Raw genomic sequence first — 27,197 nt, forward strand, 5'->3', positions numbered from 1 at the left:
TTTTGTAACCACCATGTTTAATCACACCACTACCTCTACTTGGCTTTTAAAAAAGATTTACTCAGATGTTCCCCTTTAATATTTTTGCTACTGTAGCTAATGCTGAAATAAGCTACCTTAAGGAAATGACATATATATTTTTTCTTCTGTTGAGTTCTTTCTTTAGTGTAGACTAACTATACTGGGTAAAGAATATGCAAATCACTTTTGCTAAATGTAATTTTGCTGAGTGCCAAAACATTGTATCAATTTCCCATGGCACCAACATTACACTAGATCCTTATACTCCTTCTAGTATTAAATGTTGTAATTTCTATTAAAGCAAAGCAGAAGGGAACCTTGATATAAGTCTGCTGTATTTCTGTAATTGACCATAAGGATGGGCTTTCTCCCTATGTTGAATGTCTTCATTTTTGCTGTGTGCACCACCCTCCTACTGCATCTGACATTCATCCTATGGCTTGTCTCCCTAGATTGGGTTTCCTTGTTAGGCTTAAGAGGAGATGTACTGGCTCCGGAGTCTTTCACATTTAATACAGTTTTATATCCACGTCAATGATTGAGCTAAAAATATGGTAAGTGGTGGCTAAGTGAATTCTGAAGCTCCTTTATTCTTCGATTTTCTTTCTTTCTTTCTTTTTTTTTTTTTTTTTGAGACAGAGTTTTGCTCTTGTTGCTCAGGCTGGAGTGCAAATGGTGCAATCTTGGCTCACTGCAACCTCTGCTTTCTAGGTTCAAGCAGTGCCCTGCCTCAGCCTCCCAAGGAGCTGGGATTACAGGCATGTGCTACCACGTCTGGCTAATTTTTTGTATTTAGTAGAGATGGGGTTTCACCATGTTGGTCAGGATGGTCTTGAACTCCTGACCTCAGGTGATCCACCCGCCTCGGCCTCCCAAAGTGCTGGGATTGCAGGCGTGAGCCACCATAACTGGAAAAAGTAACCCCTCACGCATCCACCTTTTCTACTGTTCTTGGTAGGAGAGTTCTGTTTCCCTAGTCAGATTCCCCCATTCCTCACACTCCTCACAACAAGTCCCCCGCTTCAAAGCAGGCCTCCTTCCACTGCCCTGGGAAACCAGCAGTGGGAAGACGCTCTACTTCCTGCTTCAAGCCCCTAAAGCTGCCCCCCTCCCTAGCTAAGACCAGACATTCTACCTGGGCCCTAACCTCATGTCCCCACATCCCGAAGGATCCGCATCCAATCATCTGCTCCCCTCCACTGTGTAGGCAAGGTGCTTCTCTCCACTGGACCTGCTGGGAGAGATCTTTCCCATCTGAAATGCCCTTTGATCCTCATTTCTCTCCAGTTTGTTCCTCAACTTCTTCATCCACTGTGATCTGGTTTCCATTCTCAACCCTGCACTCAACTATGCTCACAAGATCCAATGTACTCCTGGAAGAAACTAAATTTGGATATTGCAGACTGTAACTACGTGTAAAGTTTATTTAAGAAGAAAAAACATGGAAGTCCAGTGAGCCCATTCTCAAAGGAAAGGTCTTAACTTTACATCAAAACATTGGCAAGTAAATGTGTATTTTATATCTTTTAGGTTAAAACAGAACATTTAACGTGGATAATAAACAAATAATCCAATGGAGCCCTTTCATTTCATATGTGACCTGTTATCTCTTTGCAGCATGGCCCCTTTGGCTAGAATGTCCTTCCTGAAATAGTCTCCCTTATCTTCTATGCCACCACCCTCTCCTGGTCTCCCTCCTGTCAGCTCTAGCTTCTGTCCTTCCCTTAGTGTTGATGCTCCTTAGGATTCTGTCCTTATCCTTTACCTGGTGATTTCACTTACTCACTTTTCTTTAGTTATCTTCAAGCAACTAATCAGTATCTCTCAAATATCGAACTTCAGCCTAAATCACTGGCTGAAACAGACTGGTATATCCAAAGTCCTGATGGATATATTTGCTTAGATATTCCACAAATCCTGCAATTTGCATGTATTCAAAAGAGCATTCATTGTATTTCAAAAAGAGCATCTCCTTCTAGAGTAATATTTCACTGAATTGCACTAGCATTTGCTCAATAGCCCCAGAAGACTTCTGATTCTTGTTTCTGCTCATGCCCTATTCAACCCCACTTCCTCCTGAATTATTCTCCATTCCAAAGTTAACAGTAGCCTGTCTAAAATGTAAGTATGACTGTGCCACTTCGCTGCTTAAAGATCCTTCAATGACTCTAGTATCACCAGGGTAAAGTCAAAGCATTGGTTGGGAATACCCCACTGAGCACATCCTTCCTGAGCTGGCCTCTGCAACTCTGCTCTGAATCTTCCCAACCACTCCTCATGCCCAGTCTTCTCCACTTCATCCACTTCAAACAGGAAATCACACCATGCCCACGGCCATGTCTTAGTCTTCAAACAGGCCCTCCTCTGACTACAACCCTCCTACTCGACCTGACAAACTCCTCTGGACCTCCAGGCTTCAGTTCAGAAGTGACATCCTCTCTTTTGCACATCTGATATAGTTTGGCTCTGTGTTCCCACACAAATCTGCTGTCAAATTGCAATTTCCAATATTTGATGAGGAACCTGGTGGGAGGTAATTGGATCATGGGGGCGGAATTCCCCCTTGCTGTTCTCATGATAGTGAGTGAATTCTCATAAGACCTCGCTGTTTAGAAGTGTGTAGCACTTCCTCCTTCGCTCTTTCTCTCCTGCCACCATGTGAAGACATACTTGCTTCCCCTTTGCCCTTCTGCGATGACTGTAAGTTTCCTGACGCCTCCCCAGCCATGCCACCAGTATAGTCTGTAGAACTGTGAGTTAATTAAACCTCTTTTCTTTATAAATTACCCAGTCTTAGGTAGTTCTTTATAGCAGTGTAAGAACTAACTAATATAGAAAATTGGTACCAGAAGTGGGGTATTACAATAAAGATGCCTGAAAATGTGGAAGCACCTTTGGAACTGGGTAATGGGTAGAGGTTGAAACAATTTGGAGGGATCAGAAGAAGAAAGGAAAATGAAAGAAAAGTTTGAAACTTCCTAGAGACTTGTTGAATGGTTGTGACCAAAATGCTAATAGTGATATGGATAGTGAAGTCCAGGCTGAGGTGGTCTCAGATGAAGATAACGAACTGGAGTAAAGGTCACTCTTGATATGCTTTAGCAAAGAGACTGGCAGCACTGTGCCCCTGCTCTAGAGATTTGTGGAACTTTGAAGTTGAGAGAGATGATTAGGGTATCTGGTGGAAGAAATTTCTAAGCAGCAAAGCGTTCAAGATGTGGCCTGGCTGCTTCTAAAAGCCTCTGCTCATTTGCACAAACAAAAAAATGACCTGAAACTAGAACCTGTATTTAAAAAGGAAGCAGAGGGTAAAAGTTTGGAAAATTTGCAGCCCAACCAGGCAGCAGAAAAGAAAAACCCATTTTTGGGAAAGAATTCAAGGCTGCAGAAATTTGCATAAGCAATTAAAAGCCAAATGTGAATAGCCAAGACAATGGAGTAAACATCTCCAGGGCATTTCAGAGACCTTCATGGCAGCCCCTCCCATCACAGACCTGGAGCCCTGAGAGGGAAAAATGGTTTTGTGGGCCAGGCCCAGGGCCCTGCTGCTTTGTGCAGCCTTGGTACATGGTGCTCTGCATCCCAGATGCTCCAGCTCCAGCTATGGCTGAAAGGGGCCAAAGTACAGGTTGGGCTGTTGTTTCAGAGGGTGTAAACCCCAAGCCTTGGTGGCTTCCATGTGGTGTTGGGCCTGTGGGTATGCAGAAGGTAAGAAATGAGGTTTGGGAGCCTCCACCTAGATTTTAGAAAATGTATGGAAATGCCTGGATGTCCAGGCAAATGTCTACTGCAGGAGCAGAACCCTCATGGAGAACCTCTACTAGGGGAGTGCAGAGGAGAAATGTGGGGTTGGAGCCCCCACAGAGAGTTCCCACTGGGACACTGCCTAGTGGAGCAGTGAGAAGAGGGCCACAGTTCTCCAGATTGCAGAATGGTAGATCCACCAACAGCTCTCAACATCAGCCCATGAAAGCAGTTGTAGGGGCTGTACCTTGCAGAGCCACAAGGGTGGAGCTGCCCAAGGCCTTAGGAGCCTACCCCTTGCATCAGTGTGACCTGGATGTGAGACATGTAGTCAAAGGAGATTATTATGGAGCTTTAAGATTTAATGACTGCCCTCCTGGGTTTCAGACTTGCATGGGGCCTGTAGTCCCTTTGTTTTGGCCAATTTCTCCCTTTTGGAATGGAAGCATTTACCTAATGCCTGTAGCTCCATTGTATCTTGGAAGTCACTAACTTGTTTTTTATTTTACAGGTTCATACTTGGAAGGCACTTGCTTTGTCTCAGATTAGACTTTGGACTTGGCCTTTTGAGTTAATGGGGGAATGAGTTAAGACTTTGGAAGACTGTTGGGAAGGCATGATTGTGTTTTGAAACGTGAGGTCATGAGATCTGGGAGGGGCCAGGGGTAGAATGATATGGTTTGGCTCTGTGTCTCCACCCATATCTCATGTCAAACAGTAATTTCCAGTGTTGGGGGAGGGACCTGGTGTGAGGTAACTGGATCATGGGGGTGGACTTCCCCCTTGCTGTTCTTATGATAGTGAGTTCTCACGAGATCGGATTGTTTAAAACAGTACAGCACTTCTCTCTTCACACTCTCTCTCCTGTCACCATGTGAAGACATGCTTGCTTCCCCTTATACCATGAGTGTAAGTTTCTGGGGGCATTCCCAGCCACAACTCCTGTATAACCTGTAGAACTGTGAGTCAATTAAACCTCTTTTCTTTATAAATTACTTAGTTTCTGGTAGTTTTCTTTTTTTTGAGATGGAGTCCACTCTGTTGCCAGGCTGGAGTGCAGTGGCGTGATCTCGGCTCACTGCAACCTCTGCCTCCCGGGTTTAAGTGATTCTCCTGCCTCAGCCTCCTGAGTAGCTGGGACTACAGGTGTGCGCCACCAAGCCCAGCTAATTTTTATATTTTTAGTAGAGACGGGGTTTCACCACGTTGGCCAGGATGGCCTCAATCTCCTGACCTTGTGATCTGCCTGCCTCAGCCTCCCAAAGTGCTGGGATTACAGGTGTGAGCCACCGCACCCGGCCTCTGGTAGTTCTTTACAGCAGTGTGAGAACTGACTAATACAACATCCTGCCTAGGTACCACAACTAGCCACGGGTCTCCTGGATGCTAAGCAGTGGCCATACTCACTGCACCAGGATCTTGTGCTTATCTGTCTGCCTCTCCCATGAGACTGGAGCTCTCAGAAAGCCATGGTGGTGTCTGGTCCAGGCTCACTATTTTTATTACATCATGAAACAAAACTATGTCCAGAATAAACAAAAGTAAACGGAGAAAAAAGGCACTAAACATTCCTTGAAAAGATAGCTGAGGGCTACTCTTTTGAAATTGAAATTTTGTAAAATTAATTACCTTGGGCCTCTTATCACTATTTTATGGTTATTATCAAAAAGACAAAAAATAACAAAGGTGAGGATGTGGAGAAAATGAAGTTCTTATATACCACTGGTGAGAATGTATATTAGTATAGCCATTATAGAAAACAGAACAGTGGTTTTTCAAAAACCGAAAAATGGAACTACCGTACAACCAACAATTCCACTACTGGGAATTTACCTGAAGAAAAGGAAATCAGTATATCAAAGAGAAGCCTACACCCTCATGTTTGTTATAGCACTATTCACAACAGCCAAGATACGGAATCAACCTAAGTGTCCCTCAACAAATGAATGCATAAAGAAAATATGACATATATACACAATGGAATACTATTCAGCCATAAAAAGAAATGAAAACCTATCATTCACAGCAACACGCATGAACTGGAGGACATTATGTTAAGTGAAAAAAGTCAGGTACATTAAGACCAAAATCATATATTCTCACTCATTTATGGGAACTAGTAAGAGTTGAGCTAATAGAAGTAGAGAGTAGAACTGTGGTTACTAGAGGCTGGGAAAGGTCGGGGTGGGGGAGGAAAAGAGGCTGGTTAATAGCTACAAAACTACAGCTAGGTAAGAGGAATAAGTTCTAATTCTCTATAGCAGCAGTCCCTAGCCCCCATGCCATAGACTGGTATTGGTCTGTGGCCTGTTAGGAACTGCGCAGCACAGCAGGTGAGCAGTGGGCAAATGAGTGACGCTTCATCTTATTTACAGCCACCCCACATCGCTCACATTACTGCCTGAGCTCTGCCTCCTGTCAGATCAGTGGCAGCATTAAATTCTCATAGGAGCGTCAACTCTATTGTGAACTGCGCATGCGAGGGATCTAGACTGCGTGCTCCTTATGAGAGTAAAATGCTTGATGATCTGTCACTGTCTCCCAACACCCCCAGATAGGGCCATCTAGTTGCAGGAAAACAAGCTCAGGGCTCCCACTGATTCTACATCACAATGAGTTGTATAATTATTTCATTATATATTATAGTAATAACAGAAATAAAGTACACAATAAATGTAATGTGCTTGAATCATCCCCAAACCATCCTCCCATCATGTGGCCCAGTCTGGAAAAATTATCTTCCACAAAACCAGTTCCTGGTGCCAAAAAGGTTGGGGACTGCTGCTGTATAGTACTGTAGGGTAAATACAGTTAACAACAGTTTATTGTGTACTTCCAAAACACTAGAAGAGAGAATTTTTCAATGTTCCCCACATAAAGAAATGATAAATGAGGTGATGGATGTACTAATTACCTTGATTATTATACATTCTACACATGTATCAAAATATCACTTTGTAGCTCATAAATGTGTACAATTATTATATGCCAACTAAAACTAAAAGGAAAACATTATTTTAACTATAGGAAAAAAATAATGATGAAGCTCAGTAATCATGAGGTTTAGTGTTCAGAAGTCTCATTACCTGTCATTGAACTGATACAGAGTTCTCTTTTAGCCTAGGGATACTTACAATATCACATTCCTTTTTGCCATCTCGTTTAATGGGCTCATTCAGATCTTCTTGGCTTCGAAAACTAAACTTTTCAATGGCTTCTGTAACTCCACGTAGAGAACTATAGATTTCTTCAGAGTTCAGGTTCTCGGTATCATAGTCCAGCATGCTGAAGATAAAAAATATTTTATTTCTTAAATTGAGGCATATACATAGAACTGAGATGTAGGCATAAGTTACTTCCCATAATTTAAAGAATAAGACATATTTATAGTTTTGTTTATCGGGTGATTTGGAATGAAAAGGAGGCATCTTTTGTTAGAGGACCACCACTGGACAATTACACATCTTCCTTGTTAAAACTGCCAAACACATTACATCAGCACTCAATAAAAACCAGTAGGAAACAACAGTAACCATGAGAATGTAGGAACTCAAAGAGTGACACTGGTGACTGAAGGCACGAGATAATGAAAGTGGAAAAATAACTTTCTTATTTTGAAGATGGAAAAAAGGAGTTTGGTTGTTACTGGTCTCAAATGTACAAACTTAAGAGGAATGGGCAGTTGGAAATAAAGCTAGTACTACAAGCAAATTTCAAAGGAGCAAAGTAAATAACCTCACAAGACAAGGTTATACTCCCAGGCATCCAATCCAGAAAACAAATAAAACCCTATTAAAAAAACAAAAACAAACAAACAAACAAAAAACAGAACAATCCTAGACTCAAAGTCAGATCCACCCTACAAACGGGCCCAGAAAGTCTAACGCACACATCATCTCACCCAGGAGCCTGACTCTTCTACATGCTTCTATTTGGAGTTTTACAATCAAAGCAGATTTTATAAAAAGTCACATTCCTGGATGGACATCTAAGAATCCTCACAAAAGCAAGAAATATTTGTTGTTCATGGAAAAGTGTTATTGACTGCTGTCTTTATAGACACTGGGCACAGCAAAACATGAAATGAAGCAAAAAAGCCAAACAATCCTTTTTGGTGCACTGTAGTTTGTCAACAAGTGCCTTGCAGATGTCTGGAAAGTGCACTGAAACAGGGAGAATCCTGAGAACAAAAACCATCCTGAGAATATAAAAGTTTTAAAAGCATGGGATGGATATATCAGCATAAAGCAAGCAAAACATGAAGCAACAGTCAATCAAGGGCAAGTTAAAAAAAAAAATCTTAGTTTAAATGTCACTTGTTTCAAGAAAAGATCAGATGAATTCATCTAATTTAATTTTTAAAATAGTCCTGAGCTATACTGAGGATTGCTAGGGACACACATGCGAAGAATTCTTGGCTGTATATAAGTAAGCATGCAACATTGTTTAAGGACTAAAGAAAAGTATATAAGTAAGCATGCAACATTGTTTAAGGACTAAAGAAAAGCAATCTTCCTGTTCCTCAAGAGAGTAGTAACTGAAGAAACTAAGTATCCTTCCTACACGACCAATCCTATACATTCCCAAAGTGAGTTTCCTGTAATGTAAAAATGATGAATATTTACTAAGTACTCTTCCTTAAATACTCTGCCTTTAAAAAAAAAAAAAAAAAAAAAGTTTGGGCAGATGAGCAAGGTAAGATTTGGAGAGCTCTCACTTGGAGTGGCCAGATCTCTAATGGCTTGATGTTGCAATGATCCAAGTGTTTTCTAGGGCTGGTGCTGGTAAGTTCTAGAGCCCAAGAGCTGACCACAATCTCAAAGATGGGAGCTATTTGTCTAGAATTGCAAATATGGCCCACATAAAACCCACTTTTCCTGATGAATGACAGAAAATACATAACCCAATTGTATTTGGAGTGTTCACAAAACAAACAAACAACAACAACAACAACAACAAAATTTCAACTCGAAGATTGACTTGAGCATCAAACAAAAAGAAATGTGAACCTTGAACAGGTATGCTGTTGAAATTCCGTGTCTCAACTGATAGGAGGTAGAATAAAAAATCTGAACAGAATTTAAGATCTCAACCTCTTCTATGTTCACAAGGCTGTCTGTCAAAGAGGCAACACTCCTTAGATGTGAGGAAGGCACGACCGAGGGGCCAGAGGCTCCCCTCCTCCTTCTGAGGACACCACAATACTAGCTCATGTACAGACAAGGCATTTATACATCTGGCCAGTACACTATTTTTTATATATAAAGACTGAGTATTATGACTCAAACAAAAAATATATATACAAGACGTAAAAAAAAAAATGCCTTAAAATACTTTTAATCACAACAACCAAAAATAACAGCATAGCCCATGCAAAAGAAAAAAATCCAAAAAACTGAAAGAACGATGGGATGGACAAGAGGAAGTCTGGCGGAACGTTCAAGTTTTTTAAGGGATGTCACAATATTATTTCCCATATGTCGCTTCAGATAATGTCAGCTTTCAGATAATTCATCTCATTATTCTTAACCTGAACTTTCCTAAAAATATTTCATTTCAGATCACATCACTTCACTATTACAATAGCCTCTTTTTAGAATAAGAAAATAAAGGATTCTGCCAGGTAATTTCCTCCTTCTCACTTTGAATTAATAAACCAACTCAAACTCCCAATTTAGGAGCACCATTTGCAGAACCAAGAACAATTGAAGGTGTCTTCTTTTAGACGCACTAGCCTGAGGTTTGAAGTATCTCCTTGGTATGAAGCTAAAACAGTGAGCTGCAGGTGAGAGGCATAACTGCTTACCTCTAGGAGGAAATGGACCATGCTACTTTCTTTGCTATTTTTATGCTTTGGCTTGATTTGTAGTTTTCCAAATCAGTATCTGTTAAGTTCTCACTTAAAGGAAAAAGGAATTTCCCATGAAAGCCATTATCAAGGAGGGTAGATATTATGTCCTCACAAGCGGTATATGAGGGAGCCGCAGTACGGCCTCAGAAGTGGACTGAGAAGAGACCTGGGGAAACCTCAGGCTGCCATCTGCCCCACAGCCTGTCTTGTTTCAGCCTGAGACAACCCCAGGACATAATCCTTGGGTTAGAGGTCAGGCCCTGATCACCTGTAAATACTCTGGTTAAACTCCAGAAGGGCTCTCTTAGGGTTTTTTAAATTAGGGAGAATTCCTTAATCAGTCAGTAGTCACTGACCTAAGGTTAGGCTTACGTCAGGCCATGCCACCCAACATGGAAGCTGAATGCGGCCCTGGGCTTGCCCGCTGAAGGATTCATGTCGTGGGGAGGGAGGAGGGCAGATCTCCAAGAGAGAGAAGTCTGCCTTCTTTGTCGTTTTGTAGGAAAAGGGTACAATGTATAGATTAAGCATAGTCATTCTTTGTTACGGAATCAATAGGATTTTGGCACAGAGCAAAGAAACAGGCATACAGATTCCCTCTTAGTTTTATGTAACTGATAGGTTTTCTAAATGTAAAAGTCTCTAGTCAACTATCCCTGCCTCCAATGGGCAAAAGAAGTTGTAAGTATTTAGTAAGCATTCTCTCTTAATGAGTTAGGTCAACATGTATTATCGTGTACATATGTGAAAGATGATCCTAGGAATGGGATGTGCTCTGGAGGGATAATCCTGATGTGTGGCTGGCAGTGAAGCTGAGTGCCCATGAGGGCATACGGGTCAACATACTGGGAGATAGTCAACAAACTGATCTTACACTTGGAGGCACAGCTAACCATAAAAAAAAGAAAAAGGAGTGACCTGCTTTGTTAACATTAAAGACAGTAGCCGTCTCCTCGTCTGCTTGCCCTAACCTTGTGTATCTAGAAACATTCATCGCAGGGTTCTCTGTATACTTTAGAAATGACTTTTAGAGGTGTAAGAGCTTCAAAAGGAAGGTGCTGTTAACATGTTTCATTTACTGTTTTTGGCTTCACTATGTGGATTATTTGTATTCCACGAAAGTCAGAATACAAATCTGTGCAAAAGCTATCTATGAAGCATTTCAAAAGTAACAGACCTTTTTTTTGTTTGTTTTTTGTTTTTTTTAACCCTTTTCCTATCACACCCTCTATCATAGAGGGTAGAAACTCATCTCACAAAGCACAATGACAGCTGGACTGCCCGGTGCTCTAACAGGTTTCTAGGGAAGAGATTCTCTGATCTTCGGACCTTATAAAAAGCATCCCCAAGAGACCCTGAAATAGACATCTGCAGTACTATGTGGACCCTCCTTTGTACCACAGATTTACCATCTGTCAGCATCTGAGGGAAGCCCACCCTGTCTTCCAGACTCATAAATAATTGTTGCATAACCAGTGTCCATGATGCTGCACTCGGCATCAACTGTGGGGGTGCAGGGGGTGACTGACAGTTCTCCTTCTTAGAGGCAGGGCATCCTTAGTGAGCTATAACAGTTATCCCGCCTCGTGGGGATTCCTTTCTGGATGTGTGTGCTCAGACTACCCTTATATGACAGTATGTTAGGAAAGAAATCAGCTATAGTCAATAGCATGGCTGAGAGTGAGAGGTGTGGTTTGGGAAAGAGTAGGTCTCCTGGCTTCTCAGGGGAATGCCTTCTGCACTTTAGACACACGCTAAGGAAACTGCTCCCACTATTGCCCACGCTGACCTCACAGCATTTCCTGAGCTCTTTCTGGGGGCTGAGCACTGCACTGTACAGAAAGGCCCACAATAGTGGGCGGTGATTAATCTCATCAGGTTATAAAGGGTCATCTGTCCCTGTGACACAGCAGGAACCATACTTGTGAGATTTGGCAAAGATCACACACCTGCTCACACTTCTCACCAAGGCTCTACTCCTGCTATGTGACACCAAGAAAGGGACCACACTGGAGGTAGCTTAGAGGCTTTCCCAAAGACCTGAGACGACCTTGGAAACGCAATAATATTGTGACACCTCAGACAAGTTTGACAGGTAGCTTGTTACCTGGGAGAGTAAGAGCGCCTGAGAGCCTTGTGGGAGGGAGCGGTGGGGATGGAGTTAGGCTGAGAAAAGGGAGGTGGGTGCTTCGCTAACCCGTCGGCACTCCAACCCCATAACCGACTGCAGTGATCAGAAGAGGAAAATCAGAGAGAAATACAAAAAGCAAAGGGGAGGGGAGGAGGAAAGCACTACACACTAAGTGTCTTAGTCTCTTCTTTCCTTGACAAAGTTCTATTAAAGTTAGTCAGAGCAAAATTAGCACTTCATCATACAGAGAAAAGAACAAATTTTGTTTTACAATTTGGTCCTTGATGAGACTGGTTTATTCTTTCCCCTCCCAACCATGGAATGTGTTTACTACTTAAAATCACATGAGATTCCAAGAGTGTCTATTGTGAGAGACTGTGTGTATGTGGGAGTATGAGGGGGTGTGTGTATCTGCATGCACTGGGAAGGACATAACACAATACACAAGAAAATATGGATGTTCACTTTCAGTTAACTCATCAGTTATTTTAGAAAGAACCAAATAAAAATCACGGGGCCTCAATTCAAATGGGACCAGAGGGACTCCAGAAGGAGGACTCAGAGACTGTGCTACTCTGACCAGAACTCCAATGTGGAGCAGTGCATTCTCTGGGGCTGTGGTCCAGTTGGATGGTGTTCAGAGACAGCACAAGCTGTTTCCTTCTGAAACAAGAGTAGCACCACTGTAAGGGCTAGTGTGTTAAGTCTCAGCTGGCCAGCTCAGAGTACCAGGTCATAAAAACCAGATCTCTCTGCTCATATCACCTAATATGAGAACTGAAATTCTTCTGGGAACACAAGTATTCATCTTCCCTTCGCAAATGTCACTGGGTGCCCGGGCTTGCAGAGGCCCTGAAGGAGAGTTCTAACAACTGCTGCAATTCAAAAGGATTGAGGGAAAGCCTGGGAAAGTGGGGAGCTGGGCTGGCTGGCGATGTGGGGGAAGGCCAGGGTGGAGTCCATGGCATCAGCGCCAGGGCACCTACGGAACAGCCCTGCCTGCCACTGGCATTCACTGGCATCATCACAGCGGGAGCCTCTGCATGCTAGTCTTTCCTGAGCACAGGTATGGCTCTGCTTTATAAGGAAAATAAGTCATTGAGATGCGAAGTCACTGCCATACAGAGGCCTAAAGACACACTGGCCTCTATGTGAGGCACACACTGGGTCAGACACACACACTGGGTTGGAGGTGAGGGCACAGGAGGGATGCAGGTGACACCTCTGGCTGGGCCTCTGCTTGGGGAAGGAGGGGCAGACACACCCACCTCCGAGTGTGGGGTGCGGTCTCCCTGTTAAGCCCACTTTGATTCTATCCATACTCTGGATCCTCTCACAAGAGGACCACTAAAAATGACTTCCTATTGCTAGGGACACATACGCTATTTACACAGAGTCATCCTGCTCTATGACATGTTTGCCAAGAACATATGGCAGACCAGAGCAACGACCACCATATACTTTTTTCTCTTAAAGGAAATGGACTTCAGATGATTTCTGAAGCCCCTTGCAACTCAGTTTTTCATTTACCATAAAATCACATTGGGTAAAATATAAATATGTACTTCACATATTTATAGCACATAGATCTCTTCTCCAAATACCAAGTAGTATTTGTGTATTAGTTGGTAATAGGTAATTTACTCTTTCACACAGAAATGATGTCTAACAGAATGTTTTACAAAAGTTTAACCTATTATCTACAGCATCTCTACTACTACTGGGTTGATAAAAAAAAAATGACTTCCTCATTGGTGAGAGATATATACATATATATTTTATATATATGTATATATATAAATAAATAAATATGACAGGGTCTCATTCTGTTGTCCAGGCTAGAGTGCAGCTCACTGAAGCCTCCATGTCCTGGGCTCAAGCAATCCTCCCACCTCAGCCTCCCAGGTGTGTGGCACCATGTCCGGCTGATTTTTTATTCTTTGTAGAGACAGGATCTCACTATGTTGCCCAGGCTAGTTTCAAACTCCTGGGCTGAAGCAATCCTCCCACACTGGCCTCCCAAAGTGCTGGGATTACAGGCATCAGTCACCATGTCCAGCCGCTAGTGATATGTTTAAACAATTATCAGACTTATCATTTTAGAATAGTTTCTTACTATCATCATGATCCAAGTATAGAAATTTTGGACTTAAAAAAAAAAAAAAAGTTCATTTTGACAGTTAAAATTAGGCTTAAAACAGGCCAGGTGTGGTGGCACATGCCTGTAATTCCAGCATGTTGGGAAGCAGAGGTGGGTGGATAACCTGGGGTCAGGAGTTCGAGACTCCGTCTCTACTAAAAATACAAAAATTAGCCTGCCGTGGTGGTGTATGCCTGTAGTCCCAGCTACTCAGGAGGCTGAGACATGAGAATCGCTTGAATCCAGAAGGCAGAGGTTGCAGTGAGCAGAGATCATGCCACTGCACTCCAGCCTGGGTGACAGAGTGAGACTCAGTCTCCGAATAAATAAATACATAAATAAATTTGACTGAAAACAAATAATTGGTAATAGCTTTTCCCCTACAGAATAAAAAGCTAACACTGTTTGGTCAAGATAACTCAAAGGAATGGCAGGTTGCAGAAAATCAACAATTTAAGAGCAATGCTCAGGTAAAAATAGCTGAGATTATATACAACATATCTGTCTACCTTTTTATAGTCTCCGTAAATGAGGTAGCCTACTCAATTCTATTTAGTGCAATAATCCATTTATTTTATCATTTTCCTTTAGAAAATATGCAGCCTATTTGAATATTTCTAGTGACATGATAACATGAGGCAGTTTTTCCCACTGCTGGACAGTTTTAGTTGCAAGAAAAATCATTTCTTCCGTGAGCTCAAGTTGGCTGAGGCCACCTGGCTGTCTATGCACTGAATGATGGCAAGTTTAAAAAAATAGATTTTTCCAAGAAAGAAACTACATAAATAACTCCCTAAAGAAGAATCTGATAACAAGAAAATATTTAGACCACACATGAACTACCGAATATTGAAAATAAATCTCCTCGTTTCTTCCACTGATCTGTAACTATAAATAAAAAATAAGATGAGGCCAATTAAGAAGGGATAATGACCTCGAAAAACAAAATTTTTAATGACTTGAGTACCCATGGAGATTGACTTAGCCAGTTTCAAGCTCTGATGAATGATACTAACAGCATTAACAAGTTTTTACTTAGATTAGTAGCACAAATAATAATAAAATGCTTAATTTGAGTTACACCTTTTGACTTACTATCTAAAGAATGTGCCACTCTAAGAATGCAATAACTAAAAGATGTATGAACTGTATGTTATGGAAGAAAAGATTTCCCAATTAATGTTGCATAACTGTCTCTTCTAGACAGAGGCAACAATTTACAGAAAATTCAAGTTTTGCATATAATTTTCTCCACTAGGAAAAATAATTTCATGATTTTACTGTCACCACTGTACCACCATATTCTTTAGATATACATGGTAGTATTAAGAAAAAAAAAAAATTGGCTGAACCTCAGTCACACCTGGGGAAAGCCAAGCATATTTTCATTAGTCTCTGGTCTCAATTGCTTAATTGTAACAGCCTGTTGAAGCCATGACAACACAGACCAAATCTGGAGACATAATGTCACATTGCCGTCTACCTAAATATAGTGCAGAGGGACATTTGGGGGAGTAAACATAAGGGCAATCTAAACAGCAAGATAAGACAGCTACAGAAAATACTTGGTTTCACCAAGAGGAAAATACACATTTCTTATGTTGCAAAGTATTTAAAGGATATGAGGAGCTGGAAACCTTCAGTGATAAGGAAGAAGTGTGGGAGATTCTTGATCATTTAAAAAACTAAATGTAAAAGCAATTATGTTTTGATATCTTCCTAGTAACAAGGTCCCATTAAAGGGAAAATAGCACACTTGTGGTATTGTCATTTCATTTTAAGATCTCGGTGTCAGCAGCCTTCAGGACAAAAGCTTACTGGTTTGTATTGTTAGTGATCCCAAAGAGTTAATCCTGTAAGACACAGCATGTGTGCCCCTTGCTGGTCCAGACACTGGCTCTTTCATCAAAATCCTGGCCTGTAGGGCAACTACTTTGAGTGGAGCCATGGGTAACTCCCAGCCCATGTGAGGGGGTCACTAAAGCCACCATGCAGACTTCTAAAGGTTCTGGTCAGATGGTGAAGTATTACTAAAGATCCCAAGACAAAGCAGGTTCTCTTTTTAAGTCACTGCCTCAGCTTCTATAGGACCAATATTTGCATGGTCCCAATAAGAGTATGAAATGTGGACCGAATTTTAGTTCTCAGATTCTAAATCACAGTCCTTCAGAGCAGCATTCTGCTTCAAACACGATAGCAACTATGTTTAGAATGACTACTTGGGTTAAAAAACTACCCCAGACTTGGTGTAACTGACTATAACAAGTTGGCTTGGATGACTAAATACCTTCAGGTTCTACCACTTGCAGAACAGGTAATGAGCTTCTACATGGATTCTATGCAAAACAGTACCAAATGCAAACTTTCAGTTGTAGGTCTATTAGGTACCGGTGAGTGTTTAGAGCTACTAGAACCAGAGAACATTCAGTACACACCACTCATCTTACCATAGAAGTTAACCCCTTTGCAGAAGATTATACAGTTACAATTTGAGTGAGGACTAGAACCCATGGTTCTTGATACTCAATATTCTTTTTGTTATTTAGCTTAGTCTAAAAATCTAGAAATAGGCTGCACAGCAATTAAGGTGCTTTAGTTTCTTTAATTCTGTGGAAAGTAAAGAAGTGACCTTACCTTGGAGACAGACCCCCATGGGAACAGTTGGTGGGTGAGGTTAGGGGGCTGGTCCTGCTGCTGGTGTGTCGGGAGGGCGTCCGGCCAATCGTATTGCTTGGAGAGCCCTGGGGTGAAGCAGAATAGGCATCATTATTCCAGTGCTGTACATAGAATATTATTCTATTCTCTCCTTAGTCTTTTAATCCACATGTAAATAAATGGGTAGAATCTGCCCAGGATGGTTCCCCCCACCCTCAGAATCATAAGGCCAATTTTAAGTGCACATAAACCAAAAATGAATAATCATCATTCAGGCACTCCTGGAGTCCAATGATTGATGTTGGGTGTGCTAGAATGACAGACAAAATTGAGCATCTACATCTTTCCAGTGTTGAAAAAAAAGACCAACTCAGTGGATGAATGACTAATTGCATAGCCTAGTGAAAATGTAGCTGACTGAATGACCTAAGAAAAAACGCCATCCTTAAATATCATATTCATTCATTCACGGGGCTCACTCAGGATGGCCCCGTCCTCAGGATGCTCGGCATTTCCTGAAAGAGGACAAGGAAACGGGGTATTCTATCAGAGTAGGTTCTAGGTAAGGGCTCCGCAGAGGTCATGGACATCACACAGGCACCAGCTGTGACCAAAGCACTCACCACACTGGTGTTACTGGAATTCTTGAGGTGGTTGTGCAGGAGTTTGGTGGCACCATCCTGGAATGTTTTTGGCAAGGCACCAAGTAACATGGTAAATTCAGGAGTATTCAATTCAAACAGAGAGATTAGCACAATTTGTGCTGCCTAGAAAAAGGAACCATGATTAATTTATGTAACGTACAATAGGTCCTTCATCAAAATGTTGATTAAAGTTGTTTTTAAAAAATATTTTATAAGTAAAATCACTAATAAGAGGGCATTCTAGGCATCAAAAACAAAGAAGCATCTGAAGAAAATAATATCAATCATTAGTCTGACTTCAATCTGGAAAATAAACTCTGGCTTCATTTTAACGTCCTGGCCTTGGAATTCCACAGCACACTAATAATAAACTCCTAGAACTTTTCTTTTGTTATCTGGTACTAGGAAGGAAGCTGGTAAATAGGTAAATGAAACAATTAAAAATTTTAAAAAGTTTAAGATTGATCCCACTTTAATAATTCATAACTGAACAGGGATCTCAGTGCACCTTGGAGAGCACATATTTTTAAACAAGCTGCATTAGGTTATCTTGAGAAGCCACACTCCTCTTGACTAAGAAACACAAGAAAACGAGTATAAATACCCCAGAAAAACTTCTACTTTTACACCTATAAACCAAGGAGAGAGACTTCTGAGAAGCAAACTGGACTTTGAAGGAGTCTACATTAAAAACATGCTCTTCTGCCTTTTGGAAAATGTTCTACTTTTGCTTATTAATTGAGTCAACACACTGCAAGCCTGCTTGTAATGACTGTGGTAGCGAGGTAGGCAAAGAAGTAAGAGTAGTCAGTGAGACTCGGGCTTCTAGTAAGTCATGTGCTTTCTATGGATTTAGTAGCAGGCAATCTGAGCTTAAAGCACAATGCCTGAGGAATTAATTATAATAGTTTTCATTTACAAAAGCCAAGCCAAAAAAAAATTTAGTAAATACTAATTGGCATTTCTCATTAATTTCTAAGAGTCAAGAGAAAGAAAAAGAAACAAAAAACTGTCTGTGATTATAATCACTTCTTTTTCGTTTTTTAATCATAAAGATTTTACAAACATAAAGTCTTTCCAAAGACTGTAAGTTTTAAGATTGCAGTAATTATTCAGAATTTTTTTCCATGACATAGAATATTACACAAAAAATGTGCTTGCAGAGAGATTCTTTTGGAAATAAAAATCACAAAATAGTTCAAGGCTTTTACAATGCTACAATTAATTATAGGTCCAGTTAGGACAAAATTACTATTTTGTGCATGGAGAAGGAAAATAAATCCAAAAACCCAAAGGTATTTAACCAAAAATAAGAATTATGAATTTAAAAATATAATCAAAAATTACTTTAACATTTTGAAATCATTCATCAAAGCACTGGGCAAAAGTACATTACTTTTTCCCCCTTTAATTTCAAATACAGTCATTAATACCTTCTCCACCCAAATTAAATCATAAGTGGCCAAAATATTCTTATGACATGGGCAAAAAACATTATTATTGATTTTACTAAAATATGCTTTTCTACATTTCATTTTGGAAACATTTTAAACAAATTATCTGAAGGAATCTACTTCACCAACAATTTAATGTACTGTTAATTTGATATGCGCATTTGTATAATAGAACAATTTCCAAAACTCATGCAAAATAACCTGTATATTTTTAAAAAACATTGTATTAGGTGTTAGAAAAAAAACAATGTATGCAGAAAAATAATGCACTACAAGGAGGAAAGCAAGGAGCAGGCTGAAATTGTAGCAGGAAAAACACATCAATGTCATCAATTTCATTAAAAAATATTGGCACTTAAATTCTGTTGATTGAAAATGGCATCTGAAGGTTATAAAACATATAATTACCTTCTTGAATAGTATGCTTTTTATGTCAAATGTGCCACTGCCTTTATTTAAGAGACAAGATTTCTTCCCAGAATGTTATCTAATGTCTCAAGCTAACTTGAGGCTTTTCATGATGCAAATTATAAACTTAGTAGCTTAAAGTATTTCCAAAGTAAAATCTTTTAAAAATAAGATCCAAGTTCTAGAAACTGGTAGAAAGTATCATTTAAATATACAGTTTTTTTCTAAGAAAAGAGGCAGGGGTCTCATTGCCCAGGCGGGAGTGCAGTGGCAATTTACAGGTCCAATCACAGTGCACTGCAGCCTCGAACTCCTGTGCCTCAAGCAGTCCTACTGCCTCAGTCTCTGGAGTAGCTGGGATTATAGGCATACATCATAGTGTCCGGCCTGAGTACCCAATTTTTAAAAGATTTTATATCAGAGTTTTGCAAGGAATTAGACTGTTAGTATTTTCAAATATTCTATCTCCGACCCTCTGAATTAGTGAGAAGTTAAAATATGGAATCCAAGCAAGGAAGAAAACTGGGTTATATTTATCATTACCATCAATATGATCTCATTAAACAAGTAATTCCAGATATGGAACTGGGCTGGAGAGATGCATTTAAAAAGCCTGGGGCATAGCTCATGTTCACTAGTGACTCAAAAAGCGGAGTACGCCACTGTTCTTGTCTGCATATCTGAACTGTTGTCTTTGAAAGAGGCAAGACCATTAGGCAGCCAGATGAAAAACTCAGAGTGCTGCTGACTTTTTCTAATGGGCAACCCTAGGGCAATTTATTTTAAGGATCACATGGCAACTTAAAATGAAATGATTCTCACGCACACCCTCATAGAGGAATTTGAGAGGTGAGGTTTGTAAAAGGTTCTTCACATCTCACTGCTACCATATGAAGAGAACTCCTAGGGACATCAACTGTCTTGAATGTTGCACACCTTATAGCAGAACGGAATTCTTCCTAGCAGATCAGATCAAAATAAAGCTTTGCCAAACACTTCAGTGTTGTTATTAATTTGGGAAAACAAAATTTGAGAGGAAAAGCAGAGTTTTCCAATTTATTAAACAACTCACTGCTCCCTTCAGACTCTCAATAAAAATTGCTTCATAAAGTCACCAAAGAGAAACTATTTCAAAACCTTCAGTCATTTCTCATTTAGTATCTCTTTTTTCTTTTTTTTCAAGAGATGGGGGTCTCACTATATTGCCCAGGCTGGAGTACAGTGACTATTCACAGGCATAATCACTGTGCACTGCAGACCCGAACTCCTGCAATCCTCCTGCCTCAGCCTCCCAAGTAGCTGGGACTACAGGCGTGTGCCACTGCTCCAGCCTACTCTCTCTCCTTTTTACTATTCTATTAAAATATGGTGGCAGTCGACACAAACATGGCTATATCACTGAGAAGGTAGTTAATCATAAAACACACCATAACACAAAGGTTGACACAGGCACACATACACATGCTCATATAGTATTATATTAATTTTAGATTTATCAAAAGCTTCCCAGTGCCTTCACAAGGGCAACTGGTATTAATAATCTAAAATGCAAACCGTGAAGTGTGCTGTTTGAAATTAGTACACAGTTTTCAATCTACCTGTTTACAATTTTCTTCCAAGTTTCCTTCTCCAGGCCCAGAGCAGGTTGAAGCTGACCTAGTGGGGAAATCCTCACCTACTCGACTACGCTGAAGCGAGGACTGGCAAACAGGAAAGGCGGGAGGATTGAATCAGAGAGAAGCAGAAAGTGCCTAAACATGGCAATCTGTTAGCTACAAAAGCATTTGGCTTCTTAGATAAAATCAGCGAGACACACATGATTGAAAGTTAGGAAGAATCAGAATAATAACAGTAGCTGCCAGTGTTAACCCTCAGTAGTATCACTAGGTCTTTTACTTAATAATCTAAAAAGTAGTATTCTTGCTTCAGGTGATGAAATGGAAGATGTTCAAATAAGACTTGAAAGAGTCCGGCATGGTGGCTCACACCTGTAATCTCAGCACTTTGGGAGGCCAAGGTGGGCAGATCAACTGAGGTCAGGAGTTTGAGACCAGTCTGGCCAACAAATGAAACTCCCGTCTCCACTAAAAATACAAAAATTAGCTGGGTGTGGTGGCACGTGCCTGTAATCCCAGCTACCCAGGAGGCTGAGGCAGGAGAATCGCTGGAACCTGGGAGGCGGAGGTTGCAGTGAGCCGAGATCGTGCCACTGCACTCTAGCCCGAGTGACAGAGCGAGACTGTCTCAACAACAACAACAACAAAGACTTGAAAGAGACTCACAGTCACAGTTAAGCTGAAATTCAGTTATTTGATAGTAAAACCCTTAGCTTTCAGACTAGAGGCATGCTGCCTTTATAATCATGTATTTTTTAAAAGTCAATTAGAAATCTCACCTTTTCAATGCAATTTATGCATTAATACTTCTCCCTGCTCTAGCCAACAGCATCTTTATACTTCTAGGTTTCTTTGCCACGCCTTCATTGCCCACACTTCTCAAAACAAGGTTTGGGGGCTAAATCTGTTGCTTCATTTGACAAAGAGACTCACATGTGATAAGCTAACATACAGGCATTCTAAATGCCAAAATGTAAACATACAATTAAAATTCTACTGCCATTACCACATTCCCTCTGATTGATCACATGGCTTCCTAAATCTTGGAAAAAATTCTGGTACTCAGTTTATTCCATAAATAACAACAGCAGCAAAACCAAAACAATCCTCAAATAATAATAGCAGAGCTGCAACTGCAAATAAAATATCTAGGTTTTAATATATTTTATGAAATTTAATCCGTTTAGTAACGCCTGAGGTAAGTGTTACTTATGTATTTCAGAGATGGGTCTCTCTCTGTGGGTGCAAGCAATCCTCCCACCTCAGCCTCCCAAGAAGCCAAAACTATAATAAGCATGCGCCACCAAGCCCAGTTTGAGGCAAGTATTATTATTCCCATTTTACAGATAATAAACAACAACTCAGGGATTAAATTACTTGTTCTGACCCCAGTGAGTGGCAGAGGCAGAAGTCAAATGGAGGTCAAACTCCAGAACCCACCTTCTTTCTATCAGTAATATATACTATTATCTTATGTCAATACAGTGCATTAAGAAAGGTCTAGTGTACGTCTGCATAGTTTCATCACACAACTAAACTAGTCAGGGCTCCCACACTGAGAAAATGGAAAAGTTTACTTTTGGAATACAGTAGGCCAGTTACAGACTGGGTTGGGCTTTTTTCATCTTGTCCAAACCAGTCTCAGTGTGGTAAGCACACCTCACTGGTGATTCGTTCGTGTTTTGATTTTAAAAACACCTTAACAATTTAAGCACCCCTCCCTCCACAATGTGAAACACCCCAATATACTGAGCTAAGAAGGAAAACAAAATATTAAAAATGCTAAAATCAATGAATCTGAGTTATACCAGGTTGTATCCATTTAAAATGTTTCAAAAGTGCTTTCATAAATACGGCTGTATGGACTTAGAGAATGAATTATGTTGTCTGAAAAGTCCCCAGGTACTCTGTTTACATAAAATATTCTCCAGAGATGAGTCTGAGAATGTATCGTATAAATTTCAGACTGAAGGGCTCTTCTGTATTTAGAACACCCACCCTAAAAAAATTAAAGCAGGACATTAACAGAAGAACTCGGTTTAAGATCACAAAATGCTTTTAAATCACCAAGATTTCCATAACCCCTAATATAACCTTTAAAAAACTCTGGAAATGAAGGATGAGGCAGAACAAAGTTTATTCATACAGACATGTATTTTACGTTTAGTGTGTTAAATGATCTAGGTAAGAATGGTACTAGTTTTATTTTTATACAGCTTTAAAATAATTTTAAATCTTATCAATTTTAGATATTAGAGCAGTGATATATGCTATATCACAATTCTAAGTATTTTAATTTATTTAGGCACTACCTTCATTTTGACAGTGCCTCAAGAACATCTCATATACCTGGGTAAGGCAGCTGCATCACTGACAAAAGCAACTATATTTATAAATGTTCAATGGATGGTACATCAAAAGAGGGAATTTAAATAAAAGTGAATCTACCTCCAAAAAGGATTAATCTGCAGCACCTTAATGTAGAGTTTGAGGACATCTATTTTAATACTGTCCTATGATACAACTATTTGAATCAAAAGTAATGCTTTACTAGTTAGTGCGGAATGTTACTGAAAGCCAAATAGTTTAGAGCCACGGATATCTTAGATGATTAAAAAAAAAAATATCTAGGTGACAGAACACAGAAACGCATCTGCTAAGTAAGTTGAACCACATCATAATTTGCACAGATAGGTAAAAAAGCTCCCTTCTAAAATAAGAGCCAAGGAATTATGGAATAACTAAGGAAGCCTTTTGCCAATCCCCTAAAAGAGACACCAAAGTCCTGGTAGTCAAGACACTAAGACGGCCCCCAAGATACCCCATAACGTATTACACCCTATATAATCCCTCCCACCCTTAGAGTGCGCGGGACTTGTGAATATAATGGATATCACTCCCATGACTGTGTTACATGGCAGAAGGGATTTTCGAAAAATGTAATTAAGGCCCTTAATTAGTTGACTTTGAGTTAATCCAAAGGGAGATTATCCTGGGTGGGCCTGACCTAATCAGGCAAGCTCTTAAAAGGCATCTGGGAGGCCGGGCACGGGTGGATTACGCCTGTAATCCCAGCACTTTGGGAGGCTGAGACAGGTGGATCACGAGGTCAGGAGATTGAGACCATCCTGGCTAACATGGTGAAACCCCGTCTATACTAAAAAAACACAAAAAAACCCAGCCAGGCAAGGTGGCGGGCGCCTGTAGTCCCAGTTACTCGGGAGGCTGAGGCAGGAGAATGGTGTAAACCCGGGAGGCAGAGGTTGGAGTGAGCTGAGATCCGGCCACTGCACTCCAGCCTGGGCGACAGAGCAAGACTCCGTCTCAAAAAAAAAAAAAAAAAAAAAAAGGCATCAGGGAGATTCAAAATGAGAGAGATTCTATGGCTGGCTTTGTTTTAATTTCTCCTTCATTTTGGAATTAGAGTTTTGCCAAACAGTGAATTCTTGGCTGACTGCTTTTTTTCTTTCAGCACCTTCAATGTCATCCATTGCCTTCTGTCCTCCGTGGTTTCTGAAGAGAAATGAGCTGTTAATCTTATTGAGGATCTTGTGCATGGGATGAGTTTCTCCCCTCTTGCTGCTTTCAGGATTCTCTCTTTAGTTTTCAGCAATTAGATGTTATGTGTCTAGGTGTGAATCCTTTTATTAAAAGATCTTGGCTGGGCGCGGTGGCTCACGCCTATAATCCCAGCACTTTGGGAGGCCAAGGCGGGCGATCATGAGGTCAGGAGTTCAAGACCAGCCTGAACAACATGGTGAAACCCCGTCTCTACTAAAAATACAAAAATTAGCTGGGTGTGGTGGTGTGCGCCTATAATCTCAGCTACTCAAGAAGCTGAGGCAGGAGAATTGCTTGAACCCGGGAGGCGGAGGTTGCAGTGAGTCAAGATTGCAACACTGCACTCCAGCCTGGGTGACAGAGCGAGACTCCGTCTCAAAACAAACAAACAAACAAAAAACCCAAATTTTTTTAGTTTGTTGGGCTACTTAGATGTATAATGTTTTTTGTCGAATTTGGGGAGTTTCTTAGATATTATTTCTTCATGTATTCTCCCGAAAGCTTTGAATAAGCAAACTTCCTGGCAGCCTCTACTATCTGAGAATGGCTCCCTGGTTGACAGTCAGCAAGAAAGCAGGCGGCTGAGTTCTACACCTGTGAGAGACTGAAATCTGCCAAGAACCAATGAGCTGGAAGAAGACCTCAGCCTCAGATGAGACTGCAGATCCAGATGACATCTTGTTTCAGCCTCTGAGACACCAACCAGAGGACCCAGAGAACACATGCCAGATACCTGATTTATTACTGTGAGATAATCTGTATTGTTTCAAGGGAAGTATGTGGTAATTTGTTATACAACAGAAAACAAATAAAGAAGTCAAAAGAAGGGAACTTTCAAAACTACAGTTTTAAAAATAGCTTCAAAATATCATTTGAAATGAAATCATTTCCATATGGGTGTTTATCATTCGTTAATTCATTCAAAATCTATTAATGCCTACTATGTTACTCCAGGTATATGCCAGGCACTGAGCATGCAGGGTGAGCAAAACAGTCTCTTTACTGCTCAACTTCCCAAACCCTCTGCTTCAGACGTATCAGTCTATTTCACTGTTCCCAGACAAATCTCATTTCTTAAACATGACTATTGTCCTTCCCCTAAACTCATCACTTATGCAAACTGCATCCATATTCCACATCTGAGGATGAATCTTATCTTCTCTAGGAAGATTTCTATGATTAATACAGAGTGCACTGAGTGGCAATATACAGAAAACCAGGCCGGTATTCCATCAGTTTGAAGGAAGTTGCCCAGGGTAACAGGGCCCTAACCACTAAAGTGGGTTTAGAGGAAGCACAAAAACTCTAGGTCCAAGGTAGGGTGGTGGGGAAGATGCCACGGAACACAGAGGCCAAGCCTAGTCCTCAAGATACTGAGGAGCAACACTGCGTAGCAAAAGAATTCGCAAGAACCACATCAAGACTATATCAGTAGTTTGTATGTCTTGAGGTTCATTCCAGGGCCATGGCCCAAAATACTAGGCTTTGCCTGTGTATTAAAAATCAGCTAAGAGTGAAAAGAACCCCCATCAAAAAAACAACAGAGTATCTAGGCTCTGCCCTATACCAATGAAATCAAATTCCTTGGGAATAGAGCTCAGAAATCTACGTTGATTTTAATTGCAGCCAGGACTGTGAACTATTAATCTGAATCTTCTCAAATTCCTCTGAAGATCAGGATTATTGTCCTAGAACCTAGGTATAAGTTAGGTGTGAAGGTGAGGATTTAAGTACACCTCACAATAGGAAAGGAGAAGTAGGGGGGCAGGCATGGAAAGTAGCACACCAGTGGAGATAAAGCTTTGCGAAGTAACACTGTATAATCCAAAATAACTGAAACAAGTGTTGAAACTCATTCAAACAGTAAATGAACGAAGTGATTTCTGGCAAGATATCTAATGTTCTATTTATATTTGGCTTGAGCTAGTATTAAAATAAGTTGAGGTTTTTGGAGCCTCCGGCTAATAATTCAAAATTATCTGTAATGTTCTGAATGGAATAGTAAGGACAGTAAGTCCTTGTTCAAATATTCTAATGTGCATGTCCACAGGGAGTGGGCATTATCATCAAAGCTCGTTTGTTCCAAACAGGCCCTAATTGAGGTAATATGCAAATCTAAAATATGTGTCAGCCCGTAGCAGGCAATACTTAAGTAACATTCCATTGCAGAAGCACATACTCACATATCACACACATACTTATGTGCTACATATTGAAAGATGTTTGCTCTTTTTTAAGAATCTATTGCATCTTATCAAACTTTTCAACCACATTTTAACGATCAGGGACCCTGTAGCCAGCCAGCCCTAGGTCTGCAATTTTGTCTTCAAAGTATGTATTACAAACTGATATAAGGAAAACAAACATCTGTGTAAAAGACACTAATTTACTAGTGATTTCATATTAGAAAATATATAAAATAGATGCCTGGGGAAACCATAAGCCCATCGTGCAAGATCTCAGATTTTCATTTTTATGTTCAAAACTGGGCAGAGCTGGAGAGAGAAAAGGGCAACAGCAGAGCCTGAGGGACAAAGGTTTGTGTGTGGACAGTGTGGTTTTCAAGTTTCTAAATACATTTCTCTAACACAAGCCCAGGAACAATCTGTAATTATACATCGGTTCTCTCGGACATACCTTTCTCACGTCTGAACTCTTTGGTTCTGTTGTCCAGGTTATGATTCTAGAAACAGCAAGCCTTGTCTCACTAGAGTTTACAAAATCTGTTGGATCCATCTGTCTGGCCAGAGACTCAATGTATTTCAGGATTGCAACTTTGACCTGAAAGAGCCAATAATTATAAACATTAAGTACACTTGATGATCTCTGAACACAATTCTTATCAAGTGGCTAGAGAAAAGTAAACCCTGTTGAGAGGGATCTCCTTCCTTTCTCCTGTATTGATAGTTTCCACATGGAGCGACATCCAACAGGTGAAAAAGCATGAAATGACTGATGATGGGTAAGTCTGG

General features: G+C 40.5%; 1 protein-coding gene across 15 annotated transcripts in view; it reads right to left on the bottom strand.

Moving 5' to 3' along the window:
- The window catches only part of CLASP1 (cytoplasmic linker associated protein 1), a 310,377-nt gene that overhangs the window by 32,083 nt on the left and 251,097 nt on the right, over nucleotides 1–27,197 (bottom strand). For all 15 annotated transcript variants that reach the window (XM_030916265.1, XM_010367499.2, XM_030916256.1 and 12 more), the window contains 4 exons: nucleotides 26,863–27,006; nucleotides 17,166–17,309; nucleotides 16,522–16,628; nucleotides 6,900–7,050 (listed from right to left, as the gene is read on the bottom strand). In XM_030916265.1, the coding sequence (XP_030772125.1) occupies nucleotides 6,900–7,050; nucleotides 16,522–16,628; nucleotides 17,166–17,309; nucleotides 26,863–27,006 (546 nt within the window). The remainder of the gene's footprint in view (nucleotides 1–6,899; nucleotides 7,051–16,521; nucleotides 16,629–17,165; nucleotides 17,310–26,862; nucleotides 27,007–27,197) is intronic.

The sequence above is a fragment of the Rhinopithecus roxellana genome, chromosome 14 (genome assembly GCF_007565055.1).
Source record: "Rhinopithecus roxellana isolate Shanxi Qingling chromosome 14, ASM756505v1, whole genome shotgun sequence".
NCBI classification, from domain to species: domain Eukaryota; kingdom Metazoa; phylum Chordata; class Mammalia; order Primates; family Cercopithecidae; genus Rhinopithecus; species Rhinopithecus roxellana.